The 24,919-nt window shown below is 35.6% G+C and overlaps 1 protein-coding gene across 1 annotated transcript in view; it reads right to left on the reverse strand.

Annotated features, from left to right (window-relative positions):
* Positions 1 to 1,686: 1,686 nt before the first annotated feature.
* The window catches only part of LOC130854962 (phospholipid scramblase 2-like), a 51,855-nt gene continuing 28,622 nt past the window's right edge, over positions 1,687 to 24,919 (reverse strand). The window contains exons 5-8 of the mRNA XM_057737793.1: positions 20,920 to 21,140; positions 17,968 to 18,129; positions 4,557 to 4,718; positions 1,687 to 1,746 (exon numbers count right to left, since the gene is read on the reverse strand). Coding sequence (XP_057593776.1) covers positions 1,687 to 1,746; positions 4,557 to 4,718; positions 17,968 to 18,129; positions 20,920 to 21,140 — 605 coding nt within the window. The remainder of the gene's footprint in view (positions 1,747 to 4,556; positions 4,719 to 17,967; positions 18,130 to 20,919; positions 21,141 to 24,919) is intronic.

Below are 24,919 nucleotides of genomic sequence, written 5' to 3' on the forward strand. Positions count from 1 at the left end.
CTGTACAGTTGAAGAAGGAAGGAACTGTTTTTAATCGGTTGCTGTTTTACTTTGCTTAACCAGAGATCCTGTGTCTTATAGCAAATAAGTGGAAGAACGGAGGCAGGGAAGCTGAGGAGGAAAATGAAAGCAAGATGCAGTTGTCACCAGAGATAATGTCAGTCTTTTAGCCTCATTTTGGGTTGGCTGTGGTACCTGACAGCTGGCTTGGAAAGCCCTCCCCTTCTCTAACTGGCATAATTAATGCCCTTAGGATCCAGCTGTGCAGGTACCTCACTTTACCGGCATGCTGTATGGTCCAACTGTAAACTGAACGTGAATACCTCTGTTACATCTTATCATTGTAATCTGGCATCTGCTGAATTATGTAGGCTAATGAAAGGCAGTCTAGACGTTACTTTTCCTGAAGCTCCTCTGCCCTCCCAATGTTCTCAACATGAGGTGCTAGTGGTGTTGGAGTTCTGCTGAGGATGACAAGTCTCTTCCCCAAGCTCTTATTTCCTAAGCACACTTTTCCTTTCCATGAAGTAAACTGTGAGTTGGACATCTCCTCTCACTTGATTCAAGTTTCTTTACAAAACAGGGTTATAAAAATTCCTCTTTCTGACAGATAGAAATCCTAGTTTCTAGTACCAGTATCAATATTACTCATGGTATCACGTGCTTTTGCTCCTTTTAAAAGTAATTTAAAAGGGAATGAGAGGTAAATGTACAGGGTTCAGAGTACCACCTGAATTAATTAATCATAGTTTTTTTAAAACTAGCAAATATGCAAAGAAATATATCAAGGATTTTTCAGTTATTTGATTATTGGTATTGATATAAATAATAATAGACCATTATTGAAGTTTATGCTCTGTGAAGGAATATGTCTATTAACACCTAGAGTGATCTCATAGGTGTTACTAGATATATTAACTACTATGTTCTATGAATGATAGAATATATGAGGTAATAATTCCATATTAAAAACTACTCCAAAAATTGTAACAATATCCTAGTTTTAGAGTGAGTGAGACTTTAAAATGTATCCTTCTTTGGAATAGAGTCATATCTCTCTTGGTTTACTGAAGACAATCAAAAATTGGTAATTTATATTCCTGTTAATAAGTCTTATTTGTAGTAACAGGTTAGATTATAGATGAAGTTTATATAGAGTGGATGCCTGCATATAAGGCAAATACAGATTTTAGTTTTCCTTGATAATATGTATATTAAGTATTATTTAAACATAATTATAAAGGATATTTAATATATGGTAGTGTTAACTTTTGAGTATACAGTATTTGCAGAATAACATTAGTTGTTACATGTGAAAAAAACTAGATATAATTAAGTATATTTTATATTGTAATTACTCTAATAGTCTTTAATTTTTGCTATAAAATGGAAAAAAACAGACTATAATTCAAAACAGTTTTTCATAAGAAGATTCACGTCTAAAGGTAAAAAGTCAAAATAATTTCTTTCAAATGAACGTTCAAAGAAAAAGTGTAAAAACATTTATAAGCCAGTGAACAGAAAATAAACTATATAGTTTTGAAGTGAAATCACATACCTGGACTACAGGCATCTCAGATTATTTCACATATAGTATAATGACTTTCAAGGAAGAAACACTGAGTTTTCCTTTTTATAGTCCCCATCAGTATAGACAGCAAATTTTCTGAGACTTTTGTGAGATTGCTACCACAATCCTAGTGTCAAAAGCTTAGTGCATCCAGTGTTTTCATAAAACATGAAATCCTAAATTAAAAAAAATACAGATATGAATTTTCAGCAGTAAAACATGGAGAATTCTCTGATGCAGAAATGCTAAGGGGTCTGATGAAACATAGTGATACATCTGTTAAACAAGAAAAATTAACTGTAAAAAATAAATCTCGGTCAAGTCTATAGCCACATAAGTTCTACCTTCAGCTTTCCATTTGAATAGCAATTAAATCCTATTTTTCATTCATTTGTTGATACCTGCATGAATTTAATTACTCTTTGGTAATTTCTCTATATTTTACTTTTTCTAGTCTCCCTTGGAATCTTCTTTGAGTTTTCCTTCCTCAACTTTTTGTAGTCTTTGTCTAGCAATATAGCTTGTGACTAGAGTTGTGTGTACAATTTTTAGATTTTTTTCCATAAGAATGATAGCCATCTCAAGAGTCAGAATGCACCTTAGAAATTTTTGTGTCACTTTCATGGTTTGTCTTCCAAATTTGCTCACTGTGTTTTCCAGCTTGTTCCAGTCCATCAGTGTCTATTCAGATCCCATCCCCTATGACCTTAGCCAAATCCTATGGAATTTATTTCTCTCACATCTATTATTTTCCTCTGTCCCTTCAATAGAAATAATTTCATCCTTAGTGCAAGTCACCTGTAATTACACTGGTATTTATTTATTTATTTGTTTATTTATTTAATTTTTGGCTGTGTTGGGTCTTTGTTGCTGCATGTGGGCTTTCTCTAGTTGTGGCAAATGGAGGCTACTCTTCATTGTGGTGCACGGACTTATTGCAGTGGCTCCTCTTGTTGCAGAGCACAGGCTCTAGGTGCATGGGCTTCAGTAGTTGCAGCCCACGGGCTCAGTAGTTGTGGCTCTTGGGCTCTAGAGCACAGGCTCAGTAGCTGTGGTACACAGGCTTAGTTGCTCTGCAGCATATAGGATCTTCCCGGACCAGGGCTCAAACCCATGTCCCCTGCATTGGCAGGTGGATTCTTAACCACTGTACCACCATGGAAGCCCTGTAAATACACTATTGTAGTTTTACCTCTCAAATTCATTTTTCACATAGACACCAGGATTTATATTTCTCAACTTTGGATTTATAACTATTCTATTTATATCTAATTTAAAACTAACCAATTAACAAAACAATTTTCAATGAATTACCAATCTTTACAAAATGTTGCTTAGTCTTTAATGGAAGATTTTTTTCCATAAGAATGACAGCCATCTCACAAGTCGGAATGCACCTCAGAAATCCTTTAGAGGAAGGCTGAAGTCATTTCCTAATAATCCCACCACCACCCTAAGTCTCATTAACCATTTAGCCAAACACCACAGATTGCCTCTCTTCCCTAAAACATAGCATCTTTCAATTATCCTGCCTCTGGTTGAACCATTTCCTCAAGGTGAAGGTTAGATTTTGCATTTTATGTGACATGAACCTTATTGGAAACACAATTTTTACATAGAACTCTGGTTATATTAAAATTTAATATAGACAATATTAAGCATATCCCAAATTAGACAGAATTGCATAACAAAGCCCTAAAGACCCCTTACCCAGCTTCAGTAATTATTAACATGACCAGTCTTGGTTCAGCAATTATTCCATCTCTTAGATCCCCCTGCCCTCACCTTTATTATTTATAAGCAAACCCTGATATCATACCATTTTATACTGAAGTACTTCAGGATTTGCCTATAAAAGATGTGTTTTCTTTGATATAACCAGTATGTCATCATCAGAGATTTTAAAAAGCTGTAATAATTCATTAATATCATCATTTCCCTGAATGCTTTGTTAATGTGTTTTTACATTGATCTGTCCAAATCAATATCCAAACATGGTCTACAAGCTAGGTAAGATTGATGTCTCTCTCCTTTTTTCATTTTATTTTTATCTTTTTATCTTCCTTGACATTTATTTGTTGAAAGAACTGGGTCCTCTTTGCTATATATCCTCTTGCCTTTTAGTTTTTTCTGATTGCACCCCCAAATGAATGAATCCCCATAAGATATTTATCTAATGATTCCAAATCTTGTTTGTAAATTGGAATCACCTGGGAGCCCTAATCAGCTTAAAGACTTGGTCCCACTTCCAGAGATTTTGGTTTACTAGATCTGGTTGCAGTCTTGACATAGGGAGTGTGAAAGCTACCCAGGTGTTTCTACTGTGCAGGTAAGATTGAAAATCGTTGCCCTGTCCCAGATGTCTTTGACCCTGGCTACATGTGGAATCATCTGGGGAGTTTTACAAAGCTCTGATGCTGAGCTTCTGACTTAATTGAACTGGTACTTGGGGTTTCTGAAATCTCCTTGGGTGATTTAATGTGAAGACAAGTTCAGGATCATTGCTCTATCCTATGTATTTCCTCTAAATTGGCAATTCTATCTAATGGCTTGATATATATACTCTTATTGCAGATTACACTCTTGTAATTAATCATCTAATGCAAGAGTGTATTAATTTCCTAGTGAATTCAGAGGAAATCTCTGTGTTTCACTGAGTTTTATGCCATGTTAAACCCATATTCAAACTATTCCCCAAAGCACCAATCTGATTTTTTAATACAAGCCCCAGAGACCAGGGCCTTTCCTTAACACATAAGGTCCATATACTGACATGTGAAATTGAGTTGACTTTCCAGAAATAACTAGTCACCTGTGAATTCACAGTATCAGGAGAAAATCGAATTTCAGAGTGAAGATTAAATGAGACCCCGTTGAATAAAACCTATGAATTTAAGGTCATTTTTAAAATGTGAAATTTAATAAATCATTTCAGAATGATACTAGAGAAACCACTTATACCCAAAATTAGCAAGAATAAACTTACAATGAGGAAACATGCGCCAAGCACCACAGCTTTCGTTTTCACATCAACGTCTGAAGGGAACTGGATGCCAAAGTTACTGTAATTTGTACATATCTCTCTCACGATCCCAGTAAACTGCTTGGAAATCTTGCCAAGCACATTTTTTCCATCAAGAGAGTTAATCTAAATTGACATAAAGGAGACAGTCTTAAAGAATTCTAGAAAACTAATAATAAAACTACCTCCAAAACTGGAATAAAATGAACACTATTAAAATTATGTGCCATAACAAACTTTGAAAATTATATCACTCATTAGATGCATATAGATTCCCATATGTATTTCTACATAAATGAGGAAACTTTCTTTGCTATAGAGAACTTATATGAAAGTAGCTTTGCTAAAATATTTAATATTTTTTATTTTACATTAAGATAGACAATAATAAATGAGTTGAATTGATCACAAATAAAAGTTAAGCAGGAAAAGATACAGCCATGAAATGAATGAAATGTTTCTTTGATGAAATTTCCAGAAGCCATCAGGAAGGTAGTAGATGAAACTCCCATCTGAGTTGTGCTTTAATACAAGAGCAAAGAGTTGACGTAGACCAAATGTTTAAAGGTGATGGGAGGCCCCATTATAACCCGCTGTCAGTAGGAAAATGTGAAATGCCAAGAGCCTGGAAAAGAGGACTGGCAGTTTTGAGTGAAGTAACGTAACCAATAAGTAACTTGATGGGATGCTCCAGCTCAAAGCTTGGGATAAGAATAGACAACAGGAGGGGATGGGGGACAACAAAAGAGGAAGTATATGAAACAAAAAAGCTCCAATAAAAATTTTCTAGTTTTATAGTTCTGCCTGAGGAAAGCCAAGGGCCATGATGAAGAGTTGAACAGCTTATAGCCAGAGAAATGTACCTCGCCAAGTGGGCATGTGGGGGCTGAATGTAGCCCAAACTTGCCAGGGTATGTATAGCCAGAGTTGTGTCAAATCAGGAAGGGAAGTGTCCTTTTCAGATGTGCACAAGGTGCCACACGTGCTGGCAACAACCTTTGAAGACCTAGCTCAGGTTGGCACCAGCTACACAAATGTGGGGAAACTAGAAAGAGTTGACTCATTTTATTTAGATGTGGGTGGTTAAGTTCTTTAAAAACCTGAAGTAAACTTCTAATATGAACACTGTGATAGCATGGGTTACTGTTCATCAGACAGTCATTTCAATCCCCTCTCTTTGTAAGCCCAGTATACTTTCCTGCACATTGAAATTAGGCTTGGCCATGTGCCTTGTTTGACCAATGGAGTATTAGTGGATGTGACACAAACAGAGATCTTAAACATGGCTGAGTGGTTTGGGCTTGGTCTTGCTCTCCAGTGATCACCACTAGTAAAGCATGATCCAGGCAGCTGCTTTTGCTACAGCTCCAGGACAAACATACCTGGAGCAGATGTGAGACCAAATGGCAGCCTAAATCAGAGCCATCTGTCTGAGCCTAGGTATATCCCCTAGACTGTGCTCACTTGCAGACCCATAAGCATGAGAATAAATGCCTATTTTTTAAGCCACTGAGCTTTAGGGGTTACATGTTATGTAATTCTATTGTGGCAAAACAGATTTATACAAATCTCTTGCATACCTTCATTTTTTATATGCTGATAGCTGTCATTTAAGCATATGCAGCTAGTAAAGAAATCTTTTAAAAATTTATTTTAAATTTTTGAAATATTTGAAAGCTTAAAAAATACAGAAGATTACTTACCTGCCACCATAATCTTACTATTAGATATTAACATTTCCCCTTCTTGATTCCTATAGCAGGAAATTTTAAACTGTATCAAAATTCATGTAAGAAATAAAAATTATAATATTTTTTAATGAAAAGCATCAAAAATATGAGTAATGACTTCCAACTGAAAACTTACTAGGACCAGGTAATTTTTAGCTAAATTCTAGATAAACTTTTAAAAAGAGAAATTTTTATAATAAAGTTATCTCAACCCTGAAGTAATTAATTAGTACTTGTGACACAAGAAGAAATACATATTTAGTTTTTTTGTCCCTGGTTCCTGACATAGAGCACTAAAACTCTTGTAGCTTTCTGACTGATAGGGATAACAGGAGAGTCTTTTGTGATAATATGTGGTCTTTATCCTAGGTTCCTGGCACACAGATGCTTAAACTTTTGGAATCTCCTAAGTGATAAAAGTTTTGTAGGCTAATGAGATGACTGGTGGCTGTGGACCCCTGATAGCTTCAGGATGGGGGCTGGTCACCACAAAGTTCAAGCAATAATTAGAAACTTGGCACCCTGAGCCCCTGTCTTGATCTCTGGGGAGGAGACAGGAGCTAGAGATTGACTTAATCGCCAATGGCCAGTGATATAATAAATCATGCCTATGCAGTGAAATCTCCATAAATACTCTAAACAATGGTGTTTGGAGACCTTCCAGGTTGGTGAACACATCTATGTGCTGGGAGGGTGGTATAGCATAACTCCATGGACACAAAAGCTGTATTCAGGGCCCTTCCAGGCCTTGCCCTATATACTTCTTCATCTTCTTGTTCATCTGTGTCTTTTAAAATCCCTTATAAAACCCTGTAAACATGAGTAAAGTATGTTTCTGAGTGGTGTGATTATCCTAGCAAATTGTTCAACCTGAGGAAGGGGTTGTGGGTATCCCTGATATATAGCCAGTAGGTCAGAAACAGGAGGTTTGAGGCCTGTGATTAGTATCTGAAGTAGGGGCAGTTTAGTGAAACTGAGCCCTTAAGCTGTGGGGTCTGTATCAATTCCAATTAGCTAGTGTCAGAATTGAGTTGATTTGCACATGCAGTTAGTGTCCAGAGAATAGGATAACTGTTTCATATGAGGAAAAAAAAAATACCACATACATTTTGTATCAGAATTATGCATAAAAAATAGCATTTTTGTATACTATATTTGAATTAAATTTATAAATCCATAAATTTAATGCCAATATTTTATAAATATCTTCTAAAAAGAAAACTATAAATCACAATGTATATTTAAATGAAAAAAAAATCCAAATGGAACACTAGCGCATAAACCTAGGTAAGTATCAAAAGAAGATACCGTAATAAAGTGTAAAATACTTTAAAAATGATAAATTGGAACTTCCAGGTCAGTGAACACGTGGAGATGTGGGCAGAATTTGGGGAATGGAGAGGGCATGGCTGCTCTGTGCCCCTCCCCCATACCTTGCCCTATGCATCTCTTCCACTGGGTGTTCATCTGTATCCTTTATCATAACCTTTCACAAACTGCTAAACCAGCTGAAATACCATAGAGGCTTTCTGACTGAACAGTTTCTAGACTCAGTCCTTTATTATTATTAAAAGGAAGGCTGGAGTTAAGACTGCACTTCCAGGAAAGATGACTGCGAAGTAGAAGGACGTGGAATGCATCCCTCTCCACAGATGCGTCAGGAATACATGAAAAGACGCAATAATTCCCACAGAGAACCTGCGGAACACCAGCAAATGACCTTGGACACCAGAAAGGACTGCAAAGATCCCGACATAACCAGGACAAGCAACCTCTGAAGTTTGGACTACTATGAGAAAACAGAGAAACACCATGCAGGCAAAGGAGGAGGAAAAAAACCCACAAGACCAAATAAATGAAGAGGAAATAGGAAAATTGCCTGAAAAGGAATTCAGAGTACTGATAGAAAAGATGATACAAAATCTCGATAAGAAAATACAGAAAATACAAGAAACAGTTAATAAGGACGCAAAAGAAACAAAGAACAAATGAACAGTAATGGACAACAAAATAACTGAAATTAAAAATAATCTAGATGCTATAAACAGCAGAACAACTGAGGCAGAAGAATGAATAAGTAAGTTGGAAGATAGAATGGGGGAAATAACTGCCACAGAGCAGGAAAAAGAAAAAAGAAAAAAAAGAATGGAAGACAGTCTCAGAGATCTTGGTGACAACATTAAGTGCACCAACATTCGAACCATAGGCATCCCAGAAGAAGAAGAAAAAAAGAAACGGTCTGGGAAAATATTTGAAGAGGTTATAGTGGAAAACTTCCCCAACATGGGAAAGGAAATAACCATGTCCAAGAAGCACAGAGAATCCCATACAGAATAAACCCAAGGAGAAATACACCAAGGCACATATTAATCAAATTAATGACAATTAAACACAAAGAAAAGCTATTAAAAACAGCAAGAGAAAAGCAACAAATAACATATAGGGGAAAACCCATAAGGATAACAGCTGACTTTTCTGCAGAAACTCTGCAGGCCAGAAGGGAAGGGGAGGATATACTGAAAGTCCTGAAAGAGAAAAACCTACAGCCAAGAATACTCTACCCAACAAGAATCTCATTCAGATTTGAGGGAGAAATCAAAAGCTTTCCAGACAAGCAAAAGTTAAGAGAATTCAGCACCACCAAACCAGCCTTACAACAAGTGCTAAAGTAACTTTTCTAAGTAGAAAATACAAGAGAAGGAAAAGACCTACAAAAACAAACCCAAAACAATTAAGACAAAGGTAATAAGAACACACATGTCAATAATCACCTTAAATGTAAGTGGATTAAATGCTCCAACCAAAAGACACAGACTGGCTGAATGGATACAACAACAAGACCCTTCTTTATGCTGCCTACAAGAAACCCACTTCAGACCAAGGGATACTTATAGACTGAAAGGAAAGGGATGGAAAAAGATATTCCATGCAAATGGAAGTCAAAAGAAAGCTGGAGTAGCAATACTCATATCAGACAAATTAGACTTTAAAGACTATTACAGGAGACAAGGAAGGACACTACATAACAATCAAGGAACCCATCCAAGAAGAACATATAACAATTGTAAATATCTATGCCCTCAACATAGGAGCACCTCAATACATAAGGCAAATGCTAACAGCCATAAAAGGGGACATCGACAGTAACACAATAATAGTAGGAGACTTGAACACCCCACTTACATCAATGGACAGATCATCCAAACAGAAAATAAATAAGGACACACAAGCTTTAAATGACACATTAGACCATCTTCACTTAACAGATATTTATAGGACATTCCATCCAAAAACGACAGAATACACTTTCTTCTCAAGTGCACACAGAACATTTTCCAGGATAGATCACATCTTGGGTCACAAATCAAGCCTTGGTAAATTCAAGAAAATTGAAATCATATCAAGCATCTTCTCTGACCACAATGCTATGAGACTAGATATGAATTACAGGAAAAAAACTAAAAAGTACAAACACATGGAGGCTAAACAATATGATATTAAACAACCAAGAAATCATTAAAGAAATCAAAGAGGAAATCAAAAAATATCTAGAAACAAATGACAATGAAAACACAACAACCCAAAGCCTTTGGGATGCAGCAAAAGCAGTTCTAAGAGGGAAGTTTATAGCAATACAGTCCTATCTCAAGAAACAAGAAAAATCTTGAATAAACAACCTATCCTTACACCTAAAACAATTAGAGAAAGAAGAACGAAGAAACCCCAAAGCGAGCAGAAGGAAAGAAATCATAAAGATCAGATCAGAAACAAATGAAAAAGAAAGGAAGGAAACAATAGCAAAGATTAATGAAACTAAAAGCTGGTTCTTTGAGAAGATAAACAAAATTGACAAACCATTAGCCAGACTCATCAGGAAAAAAAGGGAGAAGATGCAAATCAACAAAATTAGAAATGAAAAAGGAGAAGTAACAATGGACACCTCAGAAATACAACTCATCATGAGAGACTACTACAAGCAACTGTATGCAAATAAATTGGATAACCTAGAAGAAATGAATAAATTCTTAGAAAACTACAATCTTCCAAGACTGAACCAGGGAGAAATAGAAACTATGAACAGACCAATCACAAGTACAGAAATTAAGACTGTGATTAAAAATCTCCCAACACACAAAAGCCCAGGGCCAGATGGATTCACAGGTGAATTCTGTCAAACATTTAGAGAAGAGATAACACCTATGCTTCTCAAACTCTTCCAAAATATAGCAGAAGGAGGAACACTCTCAAACTCATTCTACAAGGCCACCATCACCCTGATAGCAAAACCAGGCAAAGATGTCACAAAAAAAGAAAATTACAGGCCAATATCACTGATGAATATAGATGCAAAATCCTCAACAAAATACTAGCTAACAGAATCCAACAGCACATTAAAAAAATCATACACCATGATCAACTGGGGTTTATCCCTGGGATGCAAGGATTCTTCAATGTATGCAAATCAATCAACGTGATATATCATATCAACAAAGTGAAGGATAAAAACCGTGTGATAATCTCAATAGATGCAGGAAAATCTTTTGACAAAATTCAACATCCATTTATGACAAAAACTCTCCAAAAAATGGGCATAGAAGGAAATTACCTCAAGATAATAAAAGCCATATATGAGAAACCAAAAGCCAACATCATTTTAAATGGTGAAAAACTGAAAGAATTCCCTCTAAGAACAGGAACAAGACAAGGGTGTCCACTCTCACCACTATTATTCAACATAGTGTTGGAAGTTTTAGCCACAGCAATCAGAGAAGAAAATAAAAGGAATCCAAATTGGAAAAGAAGAAGTAAAATTGTCAGTCTTTGCAGATGACATGATGTTATACATAGAAAACCCTAAAGCCTCTACCAGAAAACTGCTAGCACTAATTGATGAATTTAGTAAAGTAGCAGGATACAAAATTAATGCACAGAAATCTCTTGCATTCCTATACACTAACAACAAAAGAGCAGAAAGAGAAATTAAGGAAACTCTCCCATTTACCATTGCAACAAAAAGAATAAAATACCTAGGAATAAACCTTCCTAAGGAGGCAAAAGACCTGTATGCAGAAAACTTTAAGACACAGATGAAAGAAATCAAAGATGACATAAACAGATGGAGGGACATACCATGTTCTTGGATTGGAAGAATCAACATTGTGAAAATGAGTATACTATCCAAAGCAATTTACAGATTCAGCACACTACCTATCAAATTACCAATGGCATTTTTCACAAAACTAGAACAAGAAACCATAACGATTTGTATGGAAATGCAAAAGACCCTGAATAGCCAAAGCAATCTTGAGAAGGAAAGAAGGAGCTGGTGGAATTAGGCCTCCTGACTTCAAACTATACTACAAGGCCATAGTGATCAAGACTGTATGGTACTGGCACAAAAGTAGAAAGGAAGTTCAATAGAACAGAATAGAGAACTCAGAGGTAAGCCCAAGCACATATGGGCCCCTTATCTTTGACAAAGGAGGCAAGAATATACAATGGAAAAAAGACAGCCTCTTCAATAAGTGGTGCTGGGAAAGTTGGACAGCTACATGTAAAAGAATGAAATTAGAACACTTCCTAACACCATACACAAAAATAAACTCAAACTAAATGTAAGGCCAGACACTATAAAACTCCTAGAGGAAAACAGGCAGAACACTCTATGACATACACCAAAGCAAGATCCTTTTTGACCCACCTCCTAGAATGATGGAAATAAAGTCAAGAATAAACAAATGGGACCTAATCAAACTTAAAAGCTTTTGCACAGCGAAAGAAACCATAAACAAGACAAGAAGGCAACCCTCAGAATGGGAAAAAATACTTCCCAGTGAAGCAACGGACAAAGGATTAATCTCTAAAATATACAAGCAACTCATGAAGCTTAATACCAAAAAAGCAAATAACCCAATCCACAAATGGGGAGAAGACCTAAATAGACATTTCTCCAAAGAAGACATACAGGTGGCCAACAAACACATGAAAAGATGCTCAACATCACTAATCATGAGAGAAATGCAAGTTAAAGCCACAATGAGGTATCATCTCACACCAGTCAGAATTGCCATCATCAAAAAATCTAGAAACAACAAATGTTGGAGAGGATGTGGAGTAAAGGGAACTCTCCTGCACTGTTGGTGGGAATGTAAGTTGGTACAGCCACTATGGAAAACAATTTGGAGATTCCTTAAAAAACTAAAAATAGAGCTACCATATGATCCAGCAATCCCACTCCTGCCCATATACCCAGAGAAGACCATAATCTGAAAAGAAACATGTACCATAATGTTTATTGCAGCACTATTTACAATAGCCAGGACATGGAAGCAACCAAAATGCCCATCAACAAATGAATGGATCTGGAAGATGTGGCATATATGTACAATGGAATATTACTCAGCCATAAAAAGAATGAAATGGAGCTATATGTAATGAGGTGGATAGAACTTGAATCTGTCATACAGAGTGAAGTAAGCCAGAAAGAGAAAAACAAATACTGTATGCTAACTCATATATACAGAATCTAAAAAAAAAAAAAAGGGTACTGATGAACCCAGTGACAGGACAAGAGTAAGGATCCAGATGCAGAGAATGGACTGGAGGACATGGGATTTGGGGGGTGGGAGGTGAAGGGGAAGCTGGGATGAATTGAGAGAGTAGCATAAACATATATATACTACCAAGTGTAAAATAGCCAGTGGGAAGTTGCTGTATAACAAAGGGAGATCAAGTCGATGGGTGATGCCTTAGAGGCCTGGGTCGGGGAGGGTGGGGGGGAGTCACAGGAGGGAGGGGATGTGGGGATATGTGTATAAATACAGCTGATTGACTTTGGTGTACCTCATAAGCTGGTACAAGAGTGTAAATCAATTATATTCCAATAAAGAGCTTAAGAATGATAAATTATAAACAAATGACCACATCAATGATTGCTGAAAAGATATTTTATTACTGACTAATAAATTATATAACATTTGGTACGATCATGGTGTACAAATTCTTTACATTTCTTATGTAGTTTAATGCCAACAACAACCTTACATAATACGTACTATTAGTATATGCAATGTTTATATGAAAAAATTGAAATAAAGAAAGATAAGGTAATTTGTCCACATTACACAGATAAGAAATCATGGAGATGGGTTTCAAACCAAGCATTCTGGCTCCAGAGTCTATACTCTTGATCATTACGATGTTCTGACTTTTAAGAAGCTAAGTAATTTCTGATAAAAATCTCAGTCAGGAGTTAGGAAATAATGATCATTGAATCCATCTGTCTGCCTTCTGTTTTTTAAATAAAGGTTTATTAGCACACAAATATATTGTTTCACTTATGTATTGTCTATGGCTACTTTCATGCTATAATAGCAGAACTGAGTAGTTGTGACAATGACCATATAGCTCACAAAACCTTAAATATATTCTTTCTGCCCCTCTACCCAAAAAAAAAAAAATGCCGATTCCTGTGCTAGGCAACATAGGAATAGAAAAATGGTATGAAAGACAATAGCAGTACATTTCTAAAGTATAATATTTGCTACTGTTTCAACTGAAATAATCAAATTGGTAGTTATTCTCACTATTGTCATCATTATAATTTTTGATCTGTAGGAATGCTGGAAAAAAAATGAGCCAACTGATATAGAAATATTAGAAGAGTTACCATAATATCATTTGAATTGTGATTTTACACCTAGGAAAATTAAGTAAATAAAGCAGAAACACCTAAATTTAATATTATAATAATATTGTCATATGACTGGATTAAAAAAAGAAGAAAAATAAACAGCTTTTCTCACAATTAATAATAAGCACTTCAAAATATAAATATTAGTTTTTAACAGTGTTGTGGCATAAATTACAGATAAACAATAAAAACTCAAAGTTTCTATGTGAAGAAACCTATATGGTCTTATGAAGAATATAACACAAGATATGAGTAAATTAAAAGACATACTACTTCTTGGATGGATCTGATTTAGCACCATAAATATATTAATTTAAAAATTGATAAGCAGATCTCACATGATGCTGATTAGATTCTAACTTATGAAAAATTAAAAGACTTTAATATTCATGTGGGGGAAACATTAGATAATAGCAAGAAAATATGATAAAAGAATATTGAGTGATCATTTTGGTATGACTTGGCAGAGGACATATCATTAAGTCACCATAATCATATCATAAGGCACTGTTGTAAAAAGAGATTGTTAGGTCCATTCAACAGAGCAGAGACTCTAGAAATAGATTTCATTATTTGTGGGAATTTAATGTATGGTAAGGGTGGTATTTTAATTTAGCAAGGAATGAATAGTTTATAAATTCTGATGACATACTGTTTAGCCATTGAAAGAAAGTTTACTCCTATCTTGTACTAATACATTTCCAAGTGAGTTAAAGATTTAAAAAATAGTAGATAAAATATAAGGTTTGGAGAGCACCTTCAAAATTAGGGCAAAAGAATCAGAAGCTATGAAAATAGACATAACTGACCATATAGATTTAAAATTTCTGTATGGCAAACACACAGACACAGGCAGACACATACACGCACGCGTGCGCGCACGCACACACACACACACACACACACACACACGTGAGTCAAAAATTATCCGCACTCTGATTATATTAAACTTCTATAAATTCTACAGCCAGAGTGAGGTTAATTTTTGACTCACCCTCATAAGGCTCTCTTGCTCTGTGTGTGTGTGTGTGTGTGTGTGTGTGTGTAAACATAAAGTGGAATACTTGTTGAAAATACTTGTAAATCAGAGGATAGATGGAGAATAAATGTTTCTAATACAGAAATTATTTGTATGAACTGACAGAAAAACCCACTCAGATAAATAGACGTTAATAAACAAAGTGATACAAGCAAATGCAAGTAGCCAGTAAACCTAGAGTAAAATGCTAAAAATCTCTAATGAATAAGGAATTACATATTAAAATAGAGATAATTTCTCCCCTCCCACTCGCTGATTTTAGATTTCTCTTTTTAGTTTGCAATTGGCAATTTATCCAAGCTGTTCTGGTTGTCATTTCTTTTTCTTATCAGAACTCCTGAAAGTTTCTAAATCTAAGTATTTCTGGCATCAAATCTGCAAGACTCTTAGCTATTTATCTCTTTGAATATTATTTCAGCACATTCTCTGTCTTGTCTTTCTATCTCCTCTTTGGTATATGGAAAAACAGTTTATTTTAGCTCCATGTCTCTTCAATTATTTTTGTCTCTTTAAATTTATGTCTTTTTCTCACCTCCTCTTTATTTTCCTCATATAGATCATCCAGTTCAATTCTCTCTTTACCTATATTGAATTTTCAGCTTAACCTTTCTAGTGAGGTTTTTTTGTTTTGTTTTTTGTTTGCTTTTTTTAAATCAATAACTGTTCCTTATTTCTAGAGATTCTTTGGCTTGTTTTCAAATCCTTCTGTCTCAGTCTTCTCTTGTGACCTTCTTTGTTTCTCCTTTACCCTCTTTAATGTTATTTAGGTATTTCTTACATGATTGATTACAGACTGTTCTAAAATGCAACTTGTTGCTGGTGGATTAGTTCCTAGAGCCGAATGTAATTTTTGAATCTGCCAATATGAAGTTAGGCTTGTTCTGTAGGAACAGAGGTGCCCTTGCTGAAAATCTTCTAGTATGCTCTTGCATTCAATTGTGCCATCTGTATTGCCACTTAAGATCAATTTCTGTGTTTTTAAATTCCTGAGCCAAAACATTGGTATGAAATCAGATTTCAAAGTCATAGACAGGGGATGTATTGGGTATCAGTTTCATGTAGGCATATTTTCCCCCCACCAAGAGTCCTGGAAGAAGACAGATTTCGCTATCATCTCCATGGGATAGAAAGTCTACTTGGCTTTCTTCTACTCACCACTGGGATAATCTTCTCATGGCTTTAACTACCATGTGTATGCTGAAAACTCCCCAACCTTTTCCTATACATACCTAAAATCCAGCATGACACAAATACAAATCATTAGCTTTCCACAGATCAACTATTTCTCCTCCAATGTTCTTAATTTGGCCAGTGGAACATTATTCATTCAGTTTCTCAAACATCAGACATCAGAATCATCTCCAGACTTTCTTCCCTCTTAACACAGATCAAATCCATGAATCAGGTCCACTCAATGCACTTATAACATATCTGAATTATTTTCTCCTTCAGAATGACATCTGCTCCTTCAAGTTCAGGGTATATCTCTTTTCTACTCCAAGGTCCCATGACAGCTGAAACCGTGATGGAGTCCATGTTCCACAGTGTCCCTCATACTGATAAATTCTGCTTTAAGGTATCAAACTTTCCATAAGAAATTGATCCAAGTGAGTATTTCTCATTCTTTGAAAGATGGTACCTAGTTAGTGTCATTTTAGAAGTATAGGGGAGAAGTTTACTCCTTACATATAATGGATTCTGTAAAGTGTTTTAACCAGCTTCCCCAAACAGAATATATGTTGCCTAAACTTTTGTTAATATTATTCCATAAGTGAATAACTGTCTTTCCATTCCTCTGTATCTTCGATATGCCATCCTCTACATGGAGAGTTATTATTATTTATATACCTTTATATAAATTTATTATACATACATATTATACACACATTATATATATATATATATATGTATATTCCTATAAAAGAGCTTTATAAAATCTCTTTACATTACATGTGTTTTCTTAGAATTACCCCTTCTCTTTTATTAGACTCTGAAGTCTATGAGGGGAGTGATTCATCTTCATAGCCAGTCTAACAGAGGAATTAAAAACTATGTGACTAGGGAAGCCAGGTGGATAATGTAAAAGAAAGATGCTCGTTAATGGAAAACCTTTGGAAGTCAGGGGACAGTGGCAGAGTTCCCACATCTTATCATAAAGGGGCAGCCCTGCTCAGTGTTAGGAGAATTTGGCCCCTTCTATGGAAATGAAAGAGTCTAGTTTATGATTTTCCAAGAGAATGATGATATCAAGATTAAGTTATAAAATGTCTCAACCTTTAAACATTTGCAACTAAATACTTTGGACTGTGGGGCTAGGCCTCATCTGTTTGGAAAATTGCTGTGATGAAATTCCTCTATATAGTAAATACATTGATATATTATGGTTTATAGAGATCAATTTAACGCAAAGACAAAGGAGAGACCATAAAGAAGCATAATTGGGTAGTACCTCTTACATTATCTTTGTTAAAATTCTCTTTGCATAATTGGGCTTTTTATAGGAACCCAAAGATATCAGAGCTTTTGAAGAGGGCCTAGAGCACTGGCAGCCTGTGTTTCAGACTAAGGACGGAACATATGCTTTGGCAATCAGACTCTGATGACAATGTTAGCATTCTAACTTAAATGAATAATATATAGTACCTCCATACAGAAAACACTATGCTTAAATTTTAGATGTTTTGCTTATTATATTTATTTGACTATGTTTTTTCTTTTTTCACATTTATAATTAACCTTGATGTTTAATAAGAGCAAAAACCACCTCTCTAACCCAAGTTAAATATATAAGCACATTACTTTCCTCTTGAGATTAGTATACAAATGTTTATTAATATATTTGTAACATCTTACAAAATTATACTTACATTAGAAGAGCCAATCTTATCTTATAAAAATTATCACATCTCATACCTCAAAATCAACATCTCCAAAACAGCTGCACATACAACATGGACCAATAATTCTTAGTATATCCTTTCTATTTTCATTTTGAATTCTAAACTTTGGCAGAAACGGATGCCTGATCTCAGTAACATAGCCTATTGGTATGCCAGGAGGAGCATGGATTTCTATCTGAAAAAGCAAAAGAATAAATGTAATATATCATCATCATCATCATCATCACTGTCATCACATGTTTAATAAGAGCTCTCATCGGTATATTCTGTTTTACCAAGTCTGCTGAGCTCCAGTTAACAAATACATTGTAATATATTTAAGGTGTACTGTGTGATGATTTGATATACACATACATTGTGAAATGATTACCACGATCAAGTTCACACATCCATTACCTCATATAGTCACTATTTTGTCTGTGAATAATTGAAGTCTACTCTTAGCAAATTTCAAGTATACAGTATACAGTTGACTCTTGAACAATGCAGGGGTTAGGAGCACTGACTCCCCTGACCCTCCCCCGCAACCTCCCCACCCCACCCCGTACAGTCAAAAATCTGCCTTTTCAGCTGGCCCTCCATATCCAAGGTTCTACATCTGCAGATTCAACCAACCACAGATTGGGTAGTACTGTAGTACTGTAGCAGGTATTTATTGAAAGAGATCCATGTGTAAGTAGACCTGTGAAGTTTAAACCCATGTTGTTCAAGAGTCAGCTGTAATACTGTTAACTATAGTCATCATTATATACATCAGATCCCTAGAACTTACTTCATAACTGAAATTTTGCACTGATGACCCAAATCTCTCCCCATTTTCCCCACCCCTCAGTCTCTTGTAACGACCATTCTAATCTCTGTTTCTAAGAGTTAGGTTTTTTTTTAATCTTCACATTTAAGTGATACCATACTGTATTTGTATTTCTCTGTCTGGCCTATTTTGAATAGCATAACATGCTCGAGGTATATGCGTATTATCACAATGGCAGGATTTTTTCCCTTTTTTTGGCTGAATAATATTCAATTGTGTGTGTATTTATAGATATGTATGTAAATGTGATCCATCTATCTATCTAGATCTTATATATTTATTCTTTATCCATTCATCTTTCAACAGACACTTAGGTTGTCTCCATATCATGACAGTTGTGAATAATGCTGTAATTAACATGGAATACAGAATCTTCGAAAGCCTGATTTGATATCTGTTGGATATTTACACAAAAGTAGTATTACTAGATCATATAGTTGTCCTCTTTTCAATTATCTGAGGAAACTCCATACTGTTTTCTATAATGGTTGTACCAATTTACATTCCTAACAAGAGTGTTTCTTTTAAAAAGAGCCATTCTAACAGGTGCGATGTGATGTGTCAATGTGGTTTTGATTTGCAGTTCTGATGATTAGTGATGTTGAGTACCTTTTCATATATGTGTTGGCCATTTGTATATCTTCCTTGGAAAAACGTCTATTCAGGTCCTTTGCTCACTTTGTAAGGGCAAGATATTGTTTTATGCACCACTTAATTCACAGTACATTCTTAGAAGGTTGGTTCTATTCCCATTTATAGAGGACATAACTAAGGAACAGAGAGGTTAATTAACTTGTATCAGATTCCCGAGCTACAAAGTGGAAGAGATGAGACACAAATGAGGGGAGGCTGCATGCACAGTATCCACTCTGAAACACTGCTCTTTTGGTCTCGTACATTTTAAAATTTTCACACTTAAGAAAAATGTCTAAATTATTAAGAGCTCTTTCCTTAAACTTCTTAAAAAACAGTGGTTTAGATGTATAGACAGAGCTCTGATCACTGGGGCAATTTTCAAATGTGAGTGGCAATAGTGCTAGGACGGAAAGAAAATGGGGCCTAGAATCTTTGTTCTGTTGTATAGTTGGGCCATGTTGAGAGCATCCCAGTATGCTCATTGTAACTGAAGACTTCCTAGGACTAAGATCAATAATATAATGTAGGTTAACGTGCTCTGTAAATTGTAGAGAATATTCCATCAAATTCTGGTTTTCCTCAGATACTCTTGTGATAGATATTATACCTAACCTACTGACATGGAAAACAAAATAATTCAGTATGAACAACTTCAGTTATCCTTTCAAAATAAGTGCAGTATTAGACATCAGATCTCTATGTGCTTGTGTCTCTGTCTGCCCTGCTCTCACAGCTCCCCGCATGGATGACTGAGTGACCCAGGCAGCGCTGGTCTCAGGCCACTGGAGATGCAGGCAGAGGCTGACTTCCTGTAAACACTCTGTGCCCTGGCGTCTCCCCTGAGATCCATGTTCTCTATCAGAGGGCTGTCAAGTACTGTGAAAGAGACACCTGGTCTTTATGGAACTGAAGGTGCTCACAACTCGCATGTCCCTATTACAGGGACTCACATATACGAGGGTGAATCAAAACTTTCTACAGCCAGAGTGCGGATAATTTTTGACTCACCCTCGTGGTACCTTTTTTTTCGAATGGAGGATTGAAAAACACGGGAGTTGAGATTTCTCAGAGGGAGCCTCTCCTAGGTTTGCTCCTTGTAGGTTGGCTAAAATTATGAGGTGAACACATCTGTTCTTTTCCTCACTCTTTTGCCCACTTGCCTCTGGGCTGGCACTTGAGGATATTCTCTGTGGGACTCTCCTCTAGCTTTGGCCAGGCCGTCATTTTAGGTGAGGGAATTGACCTAGGTGCCCTACCTTCTCAGCTCTCCCCAAAGATCAAGAAGTCTAGTCTCTGATATCTGTGATCTCACCCCCAAGGGGCACACTGCTCAGGGACATGGGACTTACTCCTCAGTCTTTTCCACCTGCCTTCCTTCCTACAGTTTACTCTCAAGCATGAAACTGTAGCTTGTGGACCACTTTTCCTTTAAATCTCATTTGGATCTGTAGGTTCACTGAAAGGGTAAAAATTCTTGCTGAACTACTTTACAAAGTACACAGGTAATTGCTCACTGACCTCCTGAAGGCAACAGGGAATACAACACCAGTTAAACCTTAGTGGTCTCTCCAGAGTTATGACTTCTCGGCCTATAAGATCAAGAATCCTCATGGTAAAAGGCCTAAAACCCCCACAGTAATATCGGGTACAGCAATCAGTATCCTCTGCTGCAAAGTAAATTCTCTGTCCAAGTTGGTTCTTAATTTCATATTTGTTATTTGTTTCAATATGTATTATCACTGAAAACATAGAAAATAAAATCATAATCATAATTATGTTAAAATATACATTAGATTGAAATATTTTTATTTAGATGATACTTCATATTACATAGGGCAAGGTGTTTAGAGATGAATTAGTGTTAGAAAAAAGGGAAAAGAGAGGAGGAGGAGAAGGTATTAAGGAACTGAGAAATTAAGAACATCTATGTGAGATATGGAAGAGAAAACAGTATCCTCTGCTGCAGAGTATATCCTCTGTCCAAGACAGTTCTTAATTTCATATTTGTTATTGGTTTCATAACTTATTATAGCTAAAAACATAGAAGAGGAAACCATAATCACCACTATATTAAAACTATTTTGAATCTAAATATTTTAGACTCATATTTTCAGACATTAGATTATATTTGTCAAATAGAAAGAAAAGGAAAGGTGATTAGAGATGGATCTGAAGAGACAAAAAAAAGGCAAAGAAAAAAAGGAGGAAATGGTATTAAGAAACTGAGAAATTAAGAGTATCTTTGTAAGACACGGAAGAGAAAACAACTCGTATCTTCCTAATTCCACAGACCCGTGTCAGAAAGGGAGACTGTGCTGTGAGGGATGGTGCAGTGCTGCTGATGCTCACAGTCGTGCTGGGTGTATGCAGAAGACGTCTACTTGTTCACGTATTCAACTGTGGAGGGGAATATAGGATGATGGCTGTGTTTATGCACCTTACAATACTATATTAAATACACTGGCTTGAGATTTTGTTTTATGAGCCACAGGCATGGCTTTTCTTTCTGCACTGTGTGAGGAGGTATGAGAGGGCTTACTCTCAATGCACACGTGAAAAGGGAGATGGTGAAAATGAAAATAGTATGTCACCCTGGGCCCAGGGCACCATTGTTTAGCTCAGCAGTGGTTGTTCAGAAGTGGGAGTTGGGTATTAGACAAGGGGTAAAGGCTCTTGGCAACCAAGGCTGCAAGTCGTAGGATATCTAGACCACTGGCATCCTAAGTGAACTCTGTACCTTAGAGGGGGCTAATCTCTCCACGGAGGAAGCAGACGTGCTAAATACTGACACCCACGTGGTCTCCTACTAAAGGGCTTTCTGTGTATTGAGCCACACTTTGGAAACCTCCCCTTGCTTAAAGCCAGGAAGGAGCAATTAATGGTCCCACTTGTCCACAGCCTTCATTCACATGGGCCATAGGATGTCAGAAGCCACCAAAAGTGGCTAAAAGTGATTAAAAGATATGTATGGAGACAAAAACCACTGTCTAATATCTGTGTGGATATACTTTTAGTGAGATAGAGATGTTCTTCACAGATTTTATCTCCATGACCTCCCTTAAGTGTCTTTGCTATGATTCAGACAGGACTTGAGTCTGCCTTAAAAGAACCATTAATGACATTTCCATCTCCCCATCAAAGTCTGATGAGAAAAAAATTAAACTGATTCATGAAATGGAATCTGTTTCATTAAGTAGCTTAATCTCAAAAATCTTCAGTTTTTTATCTGTAAAATGAGATCAGTGGGCTTACATACTCTCTTAAGTTTCCTTCTAGTTACTTGAAAAATGAAAACGAATCTATGGTTATGTCTTTATGATGTATTAAATTTTGAACTAGGGAAAGGATTAATGGCCAGTCATAGCCTCAGATGCTAAAAATAAACTGAGTAATCCTCACTTTATGCTATTTTTAAGGTTACAATGTAGTCTTCCGTTTAGAAACAAAAAGAAAAGAAGAAAATTAAAGACATTCGTTTAAAAAAACTGAAGAATTATCAAGCAGCATATTTGTTAATTTATATTTAATGATAAAGACATTTATATTTTACAGATACATATAAAGTTTTTAAACCTAAACTATAAACGGAGTGCTGTATAACATATCTTTTTTGGGATTTTATAATCTCAGTAATGTTTACTTTAAAATAACACATTTTAAAATAATCAGAATACAGATTATCAAACATCAAAGAGCTGCTTTCGAAAGAAAACTTTGTTTCAAGAAACTAAACAAAACCAAGAACATTATAAATATATAATATTATGTATTATAAATAATGTTTATTGAAAATACTTTTAATTTTTTTATTGAGAAGCTATTGACATATAACATTGTATTTATTAGTTTTAGGTGTACCTCATAATGATTGATGCAACTACATACAGTGTAATGATTACCACAGTAAGTTAGTTAACATCTATCACTACACATAGGTAAAAATTTCTTTTCCTTATGAACTGATCATTTAAGATTTACTCTCTTAGTAACTTTCAAATGTATAATACATTGTTAATTATAGTCACCATACCGTAAATTACATCCCCAGGACTTATTTTACTTAAAACTGGAAGTTTGTACCTTTTCACCACCTTCACTCACTTCAGCAACCCACTACGCCCAAACCTCTGGCAACCACCAATCTGTTCTCTGTATCTATGAATTCAGGTTTTTTTTTTTAATTCCACATATATTGAGGTAAGACATTATTTACCTTCTTTCTCTAACTTATTTCATTTAGCATAATGTCCTTAAGGTCCATCATATTGTTGCAAATGGTAGAGTTTCCTTATTTTTCTGACTGAATAACGTGCCATTGTGTGTGTGTGCATGCGTGTGTGCGTGTGTGTGTGGGTGTGTGTGTATAACTATATCATATTTTCTTTACCCATCTATCTGTCAGTCTGTCAATGGACATTTAGGTTGTTACTAAGTCTTGGCTATTATAAATATGCTGCAGTGAATATGGGGGTGCAGGTATCTTTTGGAGATAGTGATTTTGTTTCCTTTGGTTAAATACCAAGAGTGGAAAATGGAACTAATCATATAGTAGTTCTATTTAATTTTTTGAGAAATCTCCATACAGTTTACCATCGCAGCCACTTCAGTTTACATTCCCATCAATGGTATGCTAGTGTTCCCTTTTCTCCACATCCTCACAAACACTTATCTCCTCTCTTTTTGATAATGACCATTCTAACAGGTGTGAGGTTGCATTTCCCTGATGATTAGTGCTGTTGAGTGCTTTTTCATGTAACTATTGGCCATTTGTGTGTCTTCTTTGGAAGATATCTATTAGATCCTCATTTTAAAATAATTTTTAATTGATTTTCCTTTCTACCAAGTTGTATGAGATCTTTACATATTTCAGTTATTAGCCCCCTATCAGAGATGATTTGCAAATATTTTTCCCATTCCATATATTGAGTTTTCATTTTGTTCATGGTTTCCTGTGCTGTAAATAATCTCTTTAATTTAATGTAGTCCTTCTTGTTTATCTTAGTTTTTGTTATCTGTCCTTTTGTAATTTATCCAAGAAAACATTGCCTAGACCAATGTCAAGGAGCTTATTCCCTGTTTTCTTCTAGGAATTTTTTGTCTTACAATGCCTCCAGATGTTCTTTCTCAACATTGCTTTGGTTATTATGTCTTTTGTGGTCCTGTACAAATTTTAGGATTGCTTTTTCTCTTTTGGTGAAAATTGCCATTGGAATTTTGATAGGGTTTTCATTGAATCTGTAGATTGTTTTGGTTAGTAAGGACATTTGAACAATATTAATTTCTTCCAATCCATGAGAGTATCTTTCCATTCATTTGTGTCTTCTTCAGTTTCTTTCACCAATATCTTACAGTTTTCAGTGTACAAATCTTTCACATTCTTCGTTAAACTTATTCCCAAATATTTGATTCTTTTTGATGCAATTGTAAATAGGATTGTTTTCTTAATTTACTTTTTTAGATACTTCATTGTTAGTGTATAGAAATGCAACTGATTTTTTATATTGATTATGTATCCTGC

Source organism: Hippopotamus amphibius, chromosome 6 (assembly GCF_030028045.1).
Source record: "Hippopotamus amphibius kiboko isolate mHipAmp2 chromosome 6, mHipAmp2.hap2, whole genome shotgun sequence".
NCBI classification, from domain to species: domain Eukaryota; kingdom Metazoa; phylum Chordata; class Mammalia; order Artiodactyla; family Hippopotamidae; genus Hippopotamus; species Hippopotamus amphibius.